We start from the raw sequence: 17,972 nt of genomic DNA, 5'->3' as shown, positions 1-17,972 counted from the left end.
CCTCACTCATACCTAGATTTTACTCCTTTCTCCAGACCTCGGTCTCATTTTCACCTCTCACCTAACAGCTTTCCACCTTGCACTCCCATCCCTTCTCTAGCACTCCCATTGTTCTCTCTGTTTCTCTCCTTCCTCAGCTTCCAATACCATCTCTAACGTTCACCCACCTGCCTTTTATTTCCTCAACAGCCCTAGCTCCATCCCAACTTTCTATGACCCCTCTTTTACCATCTCCCCAGCCTCATTTCTATCCTCTCTTACTCTCTTCAGAGATACATCTCTTTCCATACCTCTAAACCTCTCTCCAGTCCCCTAGATCATTCACATCAGTTCTCAAACCCCCTTCCCAACCTTTCTTCCCTATTCTCTCACATCCTCCCTCATATATATCAATTACTAGGTGCTGTCCCCTTCAAATTCCTATTCAGTATCTTGAATCCCCATCATCTCCCATCCCCAGCCCTTTACTCTACCTTGCACCTTTCTGTGCTCCCACTCTTTCACCAAATCTGAGTGTATGCTTTCTTCAACAATCAACAGTTCTTCTCACCACCAGTACTCCAAGTTCCTAAATTCTTATTCTTCTCTTGCTTCTCCCCACATTCCTTACTCCCCAAGTTACTCCCATCCTTTCTCTACTCTCACTCAGTCCTCCTTCCCTGCTCACCCCCAGTCCCTTATGATGATCCAAGTCCAGCATCTGTTTTCAACTTTGATTGGCTCAATGCTCCCTCACTCTTGCGGCACTGCATAAACAATTGAAACTTACAAAACCATGCAGTTCAAATGTTGAATCTATGGAGCTCTGTATGGTTAAAACATCAGCTGTTTGAATGGTATGTAATTCACACATCAGGTGTTTGAGCCATTTGGGGCACCATAGAAACAAAGCCATGACCCCTGACAAGTTAAGTTCACAGTATTATCTGCTTCCTTTCCAGGATGGACAGCTTTCTTTCTCTCTCCTCATTCCTCAACAAGACCCCACTCCAGTTCTCTCTCTTTTTCAAACCCTGACCTAGGCATTCACACATCCATCCCGTAGCTCTCCCCCCTTCAGCACATGCACTCCTATAGCTCTCTGTCTCTCTCTCTCTCTCTCTCTCTCAAAAATCCCGCCCTCACACATACCCATAGCTCTCTTAGCCCTCCTCCCTGACACCCTTTTCCCATAGCTCTCTCAATAACCACCTCTCTAGACATACACACAGACACTCAACATAGTTGTCTCAATGATTACTACCTACATACATCCCGTGACATAACGCACCCATAATGCTCTTTAAATCAGCACCACCATATTCCCCAAAGTGCTCTCTCAATAACCACTCCTTTATACACCCTTTGTGGCATGCATCCCCCTATATCTAAATATCCTCATACATTTCCCCAGCTCTTTCCCACAACCCAACTCTATCCCACCTTGCTCATCATCCCCCTCCCCAGCACACAGGCACCCAGCTCCTCCCCTTACAGGTCACAGATACCCAACTCCCTCCCTGCAGCACACAGACAACCAGATCCCTCCTATTCAGCAGAACACAGACACCCAGATCCCCTTCCTGCAGCATGCATTCAGCACCCTCCCCCCACCCCCTATGTGGTATGCAGACACCTACCTCTCCCTCTCTCCCTTAGCACACACCCAGCTCCTTCCAAGCACTAATGGCCTGATGCTGAAACCAAAATCAGAGAAGGAGAGTGACTACAGATTGAGCTATGTCTTCATCTGCTGCCACTTTGGCGCTAAATACAAAATTTGAACCGTGCAAGACATTATAGAACCCTGAAGTTCAAATCTTGCATTGAAGCACCAAGTCGTAGAAGAGAAGAGTGCAGCCACTCTCCTCCTTTGATTGTGATGTTCAGTACCAGGCTGGCAGAGAAGGGATAGAAAATGAGAGCAGGAAGGCAAGCCAGCAGAATGCCATAGAAGGGATGAAAGGAGGCTCCAAGGGAAACAATAGAATCAAGTACCACCTCTGCACTAGAACTGGGTCTGGTGGTTGGCAAACAGCAGAAAACTAGCACTTACATTGGCAAGTTTTTTGACTTGCCAACCACTAGATTCCCTATATCAAATACCAGCCATTTTGAACTGAACTGTACACTATTAAACTTCTTCTATCCACTGCAGAAAAATCTTGCAAAAACGCCAAGAAATCAGTGTTACATAGAGTAGAAGATCTTGCTTCTTGTGATACAAGATCCTAGAGAATTCCCTCACATTTTCTTTAGATATATAAAACATGAATGACATACATGTCAGCTCCAACATAGAGAGGGTAAAAATAAAAAGTGAAATCTCCATTTGTTGACTCAATAAATTTATCTTGTTTCTTTCTCAGGATACTCTGGCTTTGTACCTCGATTTTCTTGGGATATAGGCAATAGTTTCCTACCAGCAGTTAAAAAGTGTCTGGACGAATTTGATCGTCGACAGGTAAAATAACACTTTTCTGTAAACTGGATTTCAACAATGCTTTACTTACTGTGTGAGACCATATGAGTAGGTAAAAAATTACCTTCATTTTTCTACAATTTCACAGCTAAAACTGCTGCAGAAATGTCTGTGTACTGTGAAATTGTGGCAAACTAGTGCTGCCAGATGTTACTGTTTCACTTCCCAGCTCCTACTGGCGCTCTCCCATCTGGGCCAGCCTTCCTTTTCACCTCTCATGGCTTCTGTCCATCCCTTCCTTCAGAACACCACTCCTCTTGGGCCCTCTTCCTTCCCCTTCTATCCTTCACCCCGTAACACTCACCCTGAACCCACGGCTATTGTTGCCACTACTTACTTCCTCTCACACTCTAGTCTGTTTTTGTGGCAGCCATGTGGTTTTATTTCTTTAATTTATACTTTATAGAACTACATGATGAAATATGGCTTTCCTATAGTTATGAGACACTCAGAAGGTACTTCAGCTTTCTTGATCCTACTCCTTGAGCCAGGCAGGAATCCCCCAGAGACAGCTTTCACAATGACCAAGAGAGAAAGTCTCCATCATGACTATTTCTGTGTCTATCCCACACACTAGAACAGGCTACTTCTTAAGCATACTCAACAGCATTCTTATCATGTCAGCGAGAGCTCTGTAAAGATCAAGCATCCATTACTATCTTTCATGGCAAGCTTTTGGTAAATATGCCAAACTCATCCCTTCAAATTCTCTTTCCTTAATATCTCTTCAGATTATTTGCCATATTACAGTAGAGTCTTGCTTATCCGACCTTCACTTATCCGACATTCTGGATTATCCAACATACCTATGTGACATCAGAGCATCGTCATTTAGAAGCATACTGGTTTCTCTCTCTCTTTCCTGGCATCACATTTAGTTAAAATGCAACAGTGCTAGGTAAAATTCTTGTACTAATACAAACCAGGGTTCTCTCAACTTAACTTGACTCTACCAATAAAGAAAATATAAATAGAGAGCCGAGAAATTCAAAAACTCCTCAATGTGCTCAATCCCAAATTTTTTTCACAAATTGTGTGACATGGAGATACTTTAAGTAGGCTATTCCTAGAGGGTGGATGGGTTTCTCTATCATAGAATGTCTCCAAGTGTTATTTCAATAACACCCATGAGCAAACCTTTTGCTCCCAATTTCCAAAACGTGTATGTGATAAATAATATATTACAAAATAAGCTCTCAATTTATATCTCCATGAATATCCTATATTGAACTAGGACCCCTCTATCTCATACTACATAATACATCTTCCAATAAACAAATGTGCTAAAGAAACCTGCAGCCTTACTAACTATATCCTGCTTTTTTACATTTCTCATTCCCTCTCTAATGATTTAACTAACACGGGCTGAAATATCGGGGCTAGTGTGCTAACTCTCATGAACCCAGGCATAGGAACCAGCACACCAGGAAGCACTAATCTAGTATGCTCTGTTGTACTTTATACTTATACCACTAATCAATATTTTTCAATGCTTACGGTGCCCCCTTCAGAGTGATACATATCTCCATTTCACACAAAAAATTTGTGATTGAGCACTTTAAATGAGGAGTTTTTGAATTTCTCTGCTCTTTATTTATATTTTCTTTATTGGTAGAATCAAGTTAAGTTGAGAGAACCCTGATTTGTATTAGTATTATTGTTTATAATTGTAATATTAGTGGAATTTTGCAGTTTTGTTTGAGGTAAAATTCTTGGGCACAATAAGTTTATAAAACTCTTGTTACTGCTTCCTCTTTTGAAACATGCATTTAGTATGACTGTCTTTTATCCTTTATCCACTTTTTCTGTATTATCTGACTTTTTAATTATCCAACCACCTGTCAGTCCCATTTATGTTGGATAATCGAGACTCTGCTGTACTAGCATTATATACTGTAGTGTGATTTTTCCATCTATTTCAGAACAATACAAGATGCCCTGGGCAGAGAGTCATTTAAAAAACTGAATATAGGGGCCTATTTACTAAAAGGTTTGCTCATTTTGGGGGCAATTCTATAAAATAAGAAACCTCTGAAAACCAACAGCAAAAGAAAAACTCCCTAAAAGGTTTTCCTTTGCAGTTGGTTTTCCGAGGTTTCTTGAAACCAGTGATAGTAGCCGGTTAATTGGGGTAGACCATCTATGTAGGCACTCCAGGCGGTTAAGGTTTCCTTTGTTTAAAACAAATTCTTTTCTGTGATCCGGGTCTAAGTCAACCTTTGAACAAATTTATCATTTTTATTTAGTTTAAAGATTGAGATTTACCATTAATCCATAATAGAACACTTTTCTCTGCATTCAGTTTAAGCCAATTAGCCAACATCCATTTGGAGATACTAGAAAAACAATACTGAATATGTTTGAATAACTCAGAAATTGTGGATGTAACTGGAAAAACAATTTGAACATTGTCTGTTTTAATATAATAGGATAAATTCAAAGATTTAAGCAACTTTCTCAGAGGGCTAAAATAGATGTTAAATAAAACAGGAGACAAAGAAGAGCCCTGGGGAACTCCACTCCCAGGTGACCATAAGGGAGAATATTCATTCTTAAAAAATACTTGATAGTTCCTATTCTTCAAAAAAGAAGAGAACCAATCATACACCCTGCCTGAGATTCCAATTTCACACAATCACAATAATAAGAAGTCATGGTCAACCATATCAAATGCAGCTGGTAAATCCAACTGCATTAAAGCAGATGGAATACCCTTGTGAACTAATGTCCTCAGTTCTGAGACAACAGCTAAGAGACAAGTTTCAGTGCTATGATATTTTCTAAATCCAGATTGATAACAATCAAGTATATCAAAAGGATCCAAATAATCCTGAAGCTGGGATCCTACAATAGATTTGGATACCTTGGCTAAAAATGGAATACATGCAATAGACCTATAATTTGAACAATCTGATGGGGATTTTGAACGATCTTTATGAAGAGGAAGCAAAATAATAGAACCTATGCTGATTGGATAGTAACCCAGCTGCAACATAAGATTTACCAATATCAAAAGCCATGAAATTCCTTCAATAGGAAGGTGTTTTAACAATGAGGCAGGGCAAGGATCCAAAGCACAAAATCACCCACTAAAGGAAATAATTACACTACTCATCTGTTCCAAACTGACCTCCTTAAATTCACCCCAAAACTGATCAACAGGTATGACATCAACATAATTTGTGCAAGATAAATCTAAAAAAATCCATAGAAGTTGTAGATGGAAATTGTGATCTTATATCAATTATCTTCTTTTCAAAAGATTTAGCTAGCTGTATTGCAGAAGGAGATGATTGAGCAATAGTATTGAAAGGATCTTGAAACAAAGTATGTACAATCTGATATAAAACACGAGAATCATTAGACCCAGTCATAATCTTTTTAGCATAGTACTCTAACTTAGCATGATGAATTAACAGAAATACATAATTTCAGGCACATCTTATCTGTATCCAATCCAGAAATGTGCTAAAGCCTTTCCAATTTCCTACACTTACATTTTTTATTTAATAATTCAGTGGAAACCAAGGGGAAATTTCACTTTTCCTGTTAAGTTTTTTAAAATGGCAATAGAATCAGCAATAGCCAATAAGTTACAGTTCCAACCAGAAATCATTTCATCAACATCATCATTGTTCAGGGAAGCAAACACAGGGTGTATAAGCTCAGTGAAATCATTATCCCTGTACTTGACTCCTAACCAATTTAGATGATTTTGAAGAGGAAATGCGTTGATGAGTAGAATCCATTAAAAGATTCAAACTAATTAAAAAATAATGTGATCAAATGACAGGATTGACTACAATATCTGAAAGAAAACTGTCAGAATTCAATTCACCTATTACAAATAGACTGTCCAATGTACGACCAGCTTTATGAATTTGAGAAGTGGGTATCCACGTCAAATTTAAAGACATGAGGTCTCTAAAATATGACACTAAAGGATCATCACACATTTCTAAGTGCAAATTAAAATTACCTAAAATTACATTACTTTTAAAATAAACAGAATGAGCAAGAATTCTGTCAATTAAGAACACCATTAGGAGCAAGGTAAATTAAAATCATGTCTATAGAGGTGGAAGCAGAAGAAAAGCTCACACCTAACGAGAAGGAGTCTAAACCAGTTTCCAATTTAGCTTCCCTTAGACTAATCAGCCAAGATTTATAAATAATCATAACACCTCCGGCCCTTTGCATTTCACAAGAACAATAAAAACATTTTAACTGGGGGGGGGGGGGGGGGGCAAAGTGAATAAAGGTGAAGGCCCTCCACTGAGGAAAGCCAAGTCTCACAAAAAAAAAACCCAAAACATACCCACATCAGAATCAAAAATCAAGTCACGCATAATATCACGCTTGTTACAAACTGAGCGGGTATTCACAAGAAAACAAGGCATAGGAATTGAAGACTGAGATTTATCCTCTGTACACTTAACAGCAATTAAAACTCTTAGGTGATGAATCTTCTGAGTCACATTAAAATAAAATAGACTATAATGCCCCTGCCAGTACGAACAGGAAAGTTTTGAATGACTGAATCATTTATCAAGTTATGTCTACCAGATATTCTAGGAGGGGCATAATTGAACGAAAACGCCTATCTCCATGGGCGTTTATCTCCAAGAACGGGTCCGTGAAGGGGCGGACCGAACCGTATTTTGGGAAAAAATAGACGCCCATGTTTTATTCAACAATGTGTGAGCTGGGCGTTTTGTTTTTCAGCGATAATGGAAAATAAAAGCGCCCAGCTCAAAAATGAATAAATCCAAGGCATTTGTTCGTGGGAGGGGCCAGGATTCGTAGTGCACTGGTCCCCCTCACATGCCAGGACATCAACCGGGCACCCTAGGGGGCACTTTTACAAAACCAAACAAAAAGGTAAAAGAGCTCCCAGGTGCATAGCACCCTTCCCTTGGGTGTTGAGCCCCCCAAATCCCCCTCAAAACCCACTGCCCACAAGTCTACACCATTACTATAGCCCTAAGGGGTGAAGGGGGGCACCTACATGTGGGTACAGTGGGTTGGGGGGGGTTGGACGACTAATAAGCATTAAGCAGCACAATTGTAACAGGTAGGGGGGATGGGCCTGGGTCCACCTGCCTGAAGTCCACTGCACCCCCTAACAACTCCTCCAGTGACCTGCATACTGCTGCCAGGGAGCTGGGTATGACATTTGAGGGTGAAAATAAAAAGTTGAGAAACTTCATTTTTTGTGGTGGGAGGGGGTTAGTGACCACTGGGGGAGTCATGGGAGGTCATCCCCGATTCCCTCCAGTGGTCATCTGGTCATTTAGGGCACTTTTTGGGGCCTTATTCGTGAAAAAACAGGGTCCAGGAAAAGTGTCCTAAATTCTAGCTAAAAACGCATACTTTTTTCCCATTATCGGTGAAATGCGCCCATCTCTGTTCGGCAGATAACCACGCCCCAGTTCCGCCTTCGCCACACCTCTGACACGCCCCCATCAACTTTGTCCGCATCCGCGACGGATTGCAGTTGAAAACGTCCAAAAATCGGCTTTCGATTATACCGCTTTATTCGGTTTTGTGAGATAAACGTCCATCTCCCGATTTAGGTCGGAACTTGGGCGTTTTTCTCATTCGATTATAAGCAGGTAGATAGCCTAAGGATGGTAAAATGCCTGATGAAAACAACTGAGATAGAGGACATTATCGGACATAAAATAGCCCTATACTTACATTATGATAATTGTATTTGGAGCCCCTGATATAGGCATCATCTAATGGATCCAATGTATGGAATGCTGTCCTTACACTCAGGTAAGCCTTTGGAGGATCCTCTGAGCATGCACAGGTGCTTCTGTGCTAGAGTAGAGTAGCCCCCACTCCTCAGCCCATTGCAGAGCTGCCAAAATGTCATCTTTCTTGAAGATGGAGGCAAGGGAGGAGAAAAAGTGTGGCTACATTCCCCTGCTGTCTACATGGAACCTCTTTACAGGTAAGTAACTCCACTTTACCCATGACAAGCATGGGAGATACAAGTGCACTTGTTAGTGATTTCAAAACTGAGAATCATCATACAGAAAGACCGAATTAGTGAAGAGGTTATAAAGAATCACCTGTCCAAAGGCACCATCTTGTGAAAAGGACAAGTCCAAGCAGTAGTGCCTAGTGAAAGTATGAATGGAACTCCAGGCTGTCACCTTGCAGATATCCAGTACAGGAGTTACATGAAGGTTAGCAATAGAAGCAGATTTGCCTAGAGATGGTGATTGCTGATTCTGTCAAGAGACTGCCTGTTGGACCTGCAATAGCTGAAGCATGATTGGATACCTAATTTAAGAAGGTGGCTGGCATGCTTAAATGATTGTATGTGGTGAATAGCTGGGAAGTTTTGTGGAGGTCCTTTGTGCCACAGAAGTATACCATAGGAGATCCTATTTGCAGTCCAGAATGTGCAGAGCCACCTTATCCTGATTGAAATGCTACGTGAGGATGATCATGATGATGATGGATTGATATGAAACTTGGAATGGGAAAGGGGGAAAGGGAAATGGGACTTGATATACTGCCTTTCTGAGGTTTTGCAACTACATTCAAAGCGGTTTACATATATTCAGGTACTTATTTTGTACCAGGGGCAATGGAGGGTTAAGTGACTTGCCCAGAGTCACAAGGAGCTGCAGTGGGAATCGAACTCAGTTCCCCAGGATCAAAGTCCACTGCACTAACCACTAGGCTACTCCTCCACTCCATGAGGTGACTTATGGAAGAAACTACATTGTTAAGAAAGAAACAAATCGAACTCAGTTCCCCAGGATCAAAGTCCACTGCACTAACCACTAGGCTACTCCTCCACTCCATGAGATGACTTATGGGAGAAACTACATTGTTAAGAGAGAAACAAATGTAGAGGGAATGGAAGACAAGATCTTGGAGGTTGCTGATCCTTTGTGCTGATGTCATAACAATTAGGAGCACCCCCTCCTCAATATTCAGCACTATTTAACCAGCCAGGAATGGCTCCTGGCCGGTTAAATGGCCTTAAGCTGGCTATCTCAGCTGAATATTAGAACTTAATGGCTAGCCTGGTCACTGGCTATGTCATGCGACTTAGCTGGTTAGTGCTAATATTCATTGGCTGACTGGCTAAGTTTTGCGGCAAGATAATAGACCCACATAAATAGCAGGTCTATCTTTGGCCGCTATGTTAGCCAGTCAGCCGATGAATCTCAGCCTAGCAGCCAATAAAAAAATGGAAATTCAATGCCAGTCATCAGATAAAGCCCGGCATTGAATTTACGGGTTTGCCGCTGACTGAGCAGTTAGCTGGGCTGCCTCCCACAGCCCCACCATCTTTACAAGAGATTCTTATGGGCACTTGCTCCATGGTTTTGAAAGAATCCTCTAGGAGGACAAAAACTGAGGTCCAGTCTGGAGGGGTTAACTACAGGGGAGGTCTCATGTTCATGATGCCAGAGGGTGGACAGTTATCATTGAAGTGGTTGTAATAAGTGGAAATGATTGAGAGATATAGAGTGGTATTTTAGAAAGAATATTCAAACGTGAAAATAAACATCCAGTTACAGACATGTGGCCCAACAGGACTGTATTTCAGAAACTGAGACATGAAAATTTAGGGGTGGCTGAAAATCACCCCATACCCATCTACAGAAATGAACATCCAAAAAAAGGAAGTAGATGTACAACAGATATTTCTTGCTACTAAAAATGTCCATAAGAGTAGTCGTCAGCCATTATACAGGAATTCATCTTAAAAGACTGAAATATGTTAATTTGGAAATATAGGTGGCTTATATAGGTATATGTTGCAGAACTCATGTGGCTAGACGTGTTTAAACTTTCCATGCATTATAGCCTGTGGCATGGCCGTGAAATGTGAACAAAACTTTAGATGAGCAAGATGGCTGCCAGGACAGGGCAAAACTTCTTCACAGAGGAGAATGACCCCCTGGCAGTTCTATGTGTTATCCACCACCAGCAGCAATTTAGGTACTGCAGAAAGCTGCCACCAGATGCTGTAGCCAAGAGAATGTGGAGACAAGTAAGGAGCACTCTGGCAAGTTATGATGCATTCTATGACCTCCATGTGCCCACCACCTACATACTCCATAATCACCTCATGGATTGTACTTAGGACCCCAGTTATGTTAATTGGCATAACACCCTTTGTTAGCCCTATACCACATCATAACATGCAAGGGCAAGCCATGCCCTGCATCCCCAAAGAGACAAAACATGATAGAAGAGGAATTTCTAGCATGGATGGGAATGGAGGATGGGATTTGATAAACCACCTTTCTGTGGCTAGTATGGGAGGCCTGTACATACATGTTGCATACACCCTTGTGCAATGCCTCAAGCCTGCTGGCCTGTATACTCACAGATGCTCATCATGCCATTAGTTCCACAAAAAAACACCCTATAATCAATAGAGGTGGAGGGGTTCCTAAGGCCACATGCCTATTGTGCGTAATGTAGGCACAAGCAGCATTTTCAAGAAAAAAAAAAGAAAAGGTGCACATTCTGTAGAAAGACTGCCCTAGACTTTTCACATGTAAAGTGTGTGCTACGGGATTGGTATAACCACAACTCTTCAAATGGCACACCAGTCAAATGAGCACTGACACATTTTCAGTCCTCTCATGAGACATGCAATTGTAGGTCCAAAGGAAAAAATGACCATAATGGAGGTAGAAACACACAAGAAAGGCCTGAATAATAATCATATCCACTGTCACATTTGTCTTCCAGGCAATTCTGACTGCAGTAGAAAATCAAAGTGTTGAAGACAAGATACAGAAATATCACCAGGAGTAACCTTAGCTAATCTGCTGCATCAAGCAGCAGCTTGCTGAACAAAATGGGTAGCATATAGCCCAAACCTCCCTGATCCCCACACAACAGTTGAGCTGATATCCTGACAATTTGTCCCTCATGTTGCTACCACAATGCCCTGCTCTCACACCTGTTTGTTCCCTGTGAAGCAAGACCACCAACTACAAGGGTCACACAAAGATAGTGTGAGGCATAGTGCAACATGTCAGTGTCATGGCCCTGACTCCAAACCTAGCACCAACGACACTCTGGGGTATCAAACTAAAAGGTCAATGCAGAGTGTATCCCTGTCAATGTATATTACATCACATGCAGGGTCAACAACAGGCAGCTGTGATGCACCACCATATTGGTCCTGCATATGTATAATGATTGACACTTGTAAGCAACAGGGTGGAGTCATATCAACACACAAGACCCAATACAGCAGCATGCACAATGCCATGCGTACACCTATCTATCAAAGTATTCAGAATATTCTTACAATGCCAGAAGTTGCAAAATGGAACCCTACCTACACACTATATTATTTATTTATTTAAAAGTTTCTAGTCCATTCTATTTGTCGTTCTAAGCAGGTGACAATAAGAGACACATAATAAAATCAGATAAAACAAGACAGTAACATCATGCAGATCCTATCACAATATAATTATTCTTACCTCTTCAACAATCCTATAAAGCAGAAGAATAATAAGAACATATAACGTAACAAAAATAGCAGCAACCAAGCATAACATATTAAACAAATACCTTGTTGAGTAACTAGACTTTAAAATATTTTTTTAAAAAGGACAAAGTTGGCAATATTGTAAAGAGCAGAAGGTAGAGAATTCCTCAGTAAAGAACCAGCATCATAAAAAATTGAAGCACAATATTCTTCCAACCTAATATGGCGAAATGACAGGACTTCAAGTAGGAGCTTATCAGCTGATCTAATTGACCAAGCAGGGTGATAAATCCAAAGTGAAGTAGCAATTGGTGAAGGAGCATCATGATAAACTGTTTTGTGGACTAAAAAGTCAATATTTTGAAAAGAATAGGAAGCCATTTTCTGTAAAGTTGCTGTAATTTGATCAAATCTTATAAGTCCAACAAGTAAATATGCAGCTATGTTTTGAGCAAATTGTAATTAATTGTATTAGGTAAGATGGCAAGCCTAGATAGAAAGCATTGAAATAGTCATAATGAGGTATAATAATTAGAGAATGACAGTTACCGGTAAATCCAGGATAATGGTAACAATGTAATCACAATTATCGCAGATGCAGAAACAAACCTTTTACCACCCCACGGGAACAGTAAAAGCCTTGTTCCCATGTTCAGTCCTTTGCTCCTTCCCATTCTTCTCCCCATGGGTCTTGCGTCTTTTTCTACCTGCTGCTTATAGTTTACATGTTCCTGCAGCCCAGCAGCAATTCACACAGGCCTACTCCATGGCCTTCCTTCTGCTGCGTCCCGCCCTTTCTACTGCAACTACCTGTTTTGAATGCTAAACAGGAAGTAGAGAGAACAGGATGAGGCAGAATGAAGACCACAGAGCCAGTGTGTGTGAATCACTGCTGGGCCACAGGAAAATTTAAGTTACAAGCAGCAGGTAGAAAGAGATGCCAAACCCAAGAGTAGGAGGATGAGAAGGGAAAGAGATACTGACTGGATCTATGGGAGGGAGAAAGGTGCTGGACCCATGGAAGGAGAAGGAGGGGACTGGAGGGAAGGGAGAATGGTGCTGGACCCATGGGAGGAAGGGGGTGCTGGAGGGAAGGGAGAAAGGTGCTGGACCTATGAGGGGGGGGGGGTCTGGAGGAAAGGGAGAGAGATGTTGGACCCATGGGAGGAGGAGGGGCATTGCAAACCATACGAGGAGAGACTTGCTGACTTGAACATGTATACCTTGGAGGAAAGGAGAAACAGGGGTGACATGATACAGACGTTCAAATATTTGAAAGGTATTAATCCGCAAATGAACCTTTTTCAGAGACGGGAAAGCGGTAGGACATGAATTGAGGTTGAAGGGGGGCAGACTCAGGAGTAATGTCAGGAAGTATTTTTTCCACGGAGAGGGTGGTGGATATGTGGAATGCCCTCCCGCGGGAGGTGGTGGAGATGAAAATGGTAAAACTACTACTAAAACTTCTCGATTACTTCAGAACCAGCAGAAATGTACTAACATGGTTGAAAGGCTTTTTAACCTCCAGAACCTACCAAGTTAATTCCAACTCAAGTTTATCCCCTCCATGGAAAGCAGACTGTGGTGTGCCTCAGGGCTCACCCCTTTCCCCTACCTCTTCAACATAATGTTGATTCCTTTAGCCAAAGCTCTTTCAAACTTTGTCTTAATCCATTCATCTATGCGGATGATGTCACTATCTATATACACCATGCTCACCTGGCTAACTCATTTAAATTAAAACTTTACTGAGAAAACTCATTGCCTTATCCTCTCCTCTCCCTATAACAAGTTCAAACCCGCAACCTTAATCACTCCTGACCTTACCCTGCCAGTCTCTGAGAGTCTAAATATACTTGGAGTAATTGTCGATCGAAACTTAACACTGTTGAATCAAACAAACTCCACCACCAAGAAAATATTCTTCTCTCTTTGGAAACTAAAATGATTAAAACCTTATTTCCCTAGAGATTATTTCGTAACGTAGTTCATCACTAGTTTTAAGCCATCTCGACTACTGTAATGGCATATACACAGGGTACAAAGAACTGCTTCTGAAAAAACTACAAACCACCCAGAATACAGCTGCTAGACTAATTTATGGCAAATCAAAGTTCGACAGTTCAAGACCACTTTGTGAGAAATTGCACTGGCTTCCAGTAAAGGCACGAATAATTTTTAAAATTTGCACCCTGGTCCATAAAATCCTCTATGGTGAAGCTCCAGCCTACACGGTGTAAAGTGGATCCTCTTTTCTCCTGGGTTGCAGCCCTTTCACAAAAACAAATTAAACAAAAACCCACTCCTGTATGGCTCCCCTTTTCCCCAAAACAACAAACAATGCTGCAGCGTGCAAGCTTCAACCGCTGCTTCCTCTCCCAGACTCCTGGAGAGTAGCAGTAAAAAGAAAAAAAAAACACACACGGCTCAATTCAGCCCTGGTTTCAAAAACACAGTTCAATTTTAGCCCAGCTTCAAATACAGCTCAGTCCAGTTAGGCTTTCAAAACACAGTACAATTTTAGCCAAGCTTCAAACACAGCTCAGTCCAGCTAGGCTTTCAAAACACAGTTCAATTTTAGCCAAGCTTTAAAACACAGCTCAGTTCAGCTAGGCTTTCAAAACACAGTAATGGCTTTGCGCGGGCTCAAAGCCTAGGGTCCCACCCTCTTGGTCAGTCATACTCCTACCTGACCTCCTCCCGCTTGACCCGGCATGGCCACGCTACTGCCTTGGCTTTCTCTGAGCCAAAGCTGAAAAGTCCATCGGCTCTTCCAGGGTGATCTCCGGTTCAGTCAACTCCATAGGGCAAGGCTCACTCTCCTCCCCTCTCTCCTCAGGAGCCCAATCCATATTCTCTTCACCCCGCCCTTCTCCCAGCTGCTCACCCTTTTCTTCATTAAAGTTCTTTGGAGTCCCTTCTTTCTCCACCCACTTGTTCCACCACCTCTTCCACCAGGTTGGAGAATCAGCCTTACTCCTTCCCCTGCGGCCCTCCTCTGGTGACTCCTGGGAATGCACATAGTTTCTCTTATCCCCAGGCTCCCTTGGGGCATGCTGGGAGTTGTAGTTCTTTATTTCTAGTTTTTCCTGGGGAATGCCTGCCTATAACGGGGGTATTCTGGCCTATCCCCGGGTTCCTTTGGGGCCTTTCCTACATACTCTTTACAACGGATACCCTTATCAACTTGCCACTTAGGAATTCCCATAGATCATCTCGTTCATACTTAAACCTCCATTACCCTACATGTAATGGTCTCAAATATAAATCCACTTACACCTCCACCTTTTCCAATATCAGCGCTCAATTGTGGAATGCTTTACCTAAATCTGTGAATATTACTCACGATCATCTGAATTTCAGGAAATCTCTCAAGACCAGCTTATTTGGAAAAGCTTACGCTAAAGGTCCCGTCCTGCAACCATAATTCCTGGACTACAACTACTATAAAGACCTATGGACTTTATTACCCTTTCCTCTTTTCCTCTCCCCTGTAATTACTCACCATTCTATTCACTTTATTGTACTCGATTGTTTGTTTGCCGGATTAATGCATGCCTTTTCAGGCAGTTGTTAGCCACATTGAGCCTGCCAGTGGGTGGGAAAACATGGGGTATAAATGTTATAAATAAATAAATAATGGAATTCAAACATGCGTGGGATAAACACAAAGGAATCCTGTTTAGAAGGAATGGTTCCGCAGAATCTTAGTGGAGATAGGGTGGCGACGCCGGTAATTGGGAAACAAAATGGAAGCTGGGCGGACTTCTACGGTCTGGGCCCTGAGAAAGGCAAGGACAAATCAAACTCGGGTATACATATAAAGTATCCTGTTGGGCAGACTGAATAGACCGTACAGGTCTTTATCTGCCGTCATTTACTATGTTACTAGGCTGCTTATTTTCAAAGGAGAAGGGCGGCCATCTTCCAACACAAATCGGGAGATGGCCGGCCTTCTCCTAATGCCGGCCAAATCGGTATAATCGAAAGCCAATTTTGGCCGGCTTCAACTGCTTTCCGTCGCAGGGCCAGCCAAAGTTAAGGAGGGGTGTTGGCAGTGTACCAAAGGCGGGACGGGGGCATTGTTAAGAGATGGCCGGCCTCGGCCAATAATGGAAAAAAGAAGGCCGGCCCTGACGAGCATTTGGCCGACTTTACTTGGTCCCTTTTTGTTCATGACCAAGCCTTGAAAAGGTGCCCGAACTGACCAGATGACCACCGGAGGGAATCAGGGATCACCTCCCCTTACTCCCCCAGTGGTCACCAACCCCCTCCCACCCAAAAAAAAAAAATTTTAACACATTTTTTTGCTAGCCTCTATGCCAGCCTCAAATGTCATACCCAGCTCCATCACAACACTATGCAGGTCTCTGGAGCAGTTTTTAGTGGGTGCAGTGCACTTCAGGCAGGCGGGCCCAGGCCCATCCCCCCCTACTTGTTACAACTTGTGGTGGTAAATGTTGAGCCCTCCAAACCCCCCAAAACCCACTGTACCCACATATAGGTGCCCCCCTTCACCCCTTAGGGCTATTGTTGTGGTGTACAGTTGTGGGGAGTGGGAATTGGGGGGATTGGGGGGGCTCAGCACACAAGGTAAGGGAGCTATGCACCTGGGAGAAATTTGTGAAGTCCACTGCAGTGCCCCCTAGGGTGCCCCGGTTGGTGTCCTGCCATGTGAAGGGGACCAGTTCACTACAAATTCTGGCTCCTCCCACGACCAAATGCCTTGGATTTGGCCGGGTTTGAGATGGCCACCATTAGTTTCCATTATCGGCGAAATCCAATGGCGGCCATCTCTATCGCTGGCGATCTCTAAGGGCGGCCCAATGTTGAGATGGCCGGCCATCTTGTTTCGATAATACAGTCAGGTACACCACTTTATAGGGCCATCATTATACATGGCCACCCTTATAGATGGCCAGCCCCGTTCGATTATGCCCCTCCACGTTACTATGGATGGACCGGAGAGAGGTACTGGACCAATGGTAGGGATAAGGGAAGAGAATGAAATGGAAAGAGATGCCGGACTAAGGGGATGAAGGAAGAGGGAGTCAAATACTGAACCCACAGTGGGAAGGAGAAAGAGAAGGAGGGCAGGCAGGTGAGCCAGATGCTAGAAAGGAATGGGCATGAAGAGAGGGAGACAAGCTGGGTGGAGTTAGAGAGGACAGAGACAAATTGGTGTGGAAGAGAGGGGAGAATTTGGACACAGGGAGGTAAGGGGAAATTATGTGTAGGAGGGGCATAGAGAGAGGGACACAAAGGGGAGATGCTGCATGGGGATGGTAAATGGACACAGAGAGGCAATGCCAGACACAGGAAGGGGTATATGGACACGGAGAGGAGATATTTGACATGGGGGAAAAATGGGAACACAGAAGGGAGATGGAGAGCATAGGGACATAGAGGAGTGATGTTCAACACAGGAGGAGAGGATAGGGAGATAGAGAGGTGATGATGGATGCAGAGATCTGAACACAAGGGAGATACTGGACAAGGAAGTATAGGGACACAAAGAAGGGAGATGCTGAACATGAGGGACAATAGGGACAGAGATGGAAGGTGGACATAAAGAGAGAAGAAATGTCAAATGGACAGGAGACCCTGGTGAGTGAGTTAAGAGAAGCATAAACCAGAGCCTGAGACCAACATGATTTGAAAAATAAAGTGGCCAGACAACAAAAGGTAGAAAAAAATAATTTTTTTTCTATTTTATGGTTAGAATATGTCAGATTTGAAACGTACATCCTGCCAGAGATGGTGTTAGACATGGCTGGGGCCCAGTGCAGAAATTTGGGAGGGGACCCCAAAACCCACTACCAGGCTGCACTTTCTTCAGCTTCCAGCAGGTTTGGGGCTCTCTCTGGTCAGAGGCCAAGAGCAGTTGCCCTAGTTGCACTCCCCTAATACCATCCCTGATATGTGCCATCTTTATATTTTGCACAGTATAGGAGTAAATACATCTTTTTCTATATCTCTGGTGTTATACTACAAGGCTTGTGCAGATGGGAGTCAGAGCTT

At 42.8% G+C, this 17,972-nt stretch overlaps 1 protein-coding gene across 1 annotated transcript in view; it reads left to right on the top strand.

The window, feature by feature from the left end:
- The window catches only part of LOC115472507 (protein FAM166A-like), a 431,767-nt gene that overhangs the window by 197,922 nt on the left and 215,873 nt on the right, over nucleotides 1–17,972 (top strand). Inside the window, exon 5 of the mRNA XM_030206797.1 lies at nucleotides 2,349–2,443. Within this exon, the coding sequence (XP_030062657.1) occupies nucleotides 2,349–2,443 (95 nt within the window). The remainder of the gene's footprint in view (nucleotides 1–2,348; nucleotides 2,444–17,972) is intronic.

This window comes from Microcaecilia unicolor, chromosome 6, assembly GCF_901765095.1.
Source record: "Microcaecilia unicolor chromosome 6, aMicUni1.1, whole genome shotgun sequence".
Lineage (NCBI taxonomy): Eukaryota > Metazoa > Chordata > Amphibia > Gymnophiona > Siphonopidae > Microcaecilia > Microcaecilia unicolor.
Note: the sequence above shows the minus strand (reverse complement) of the source record. Positions and strands in the feature narration are given on the sequence as shown.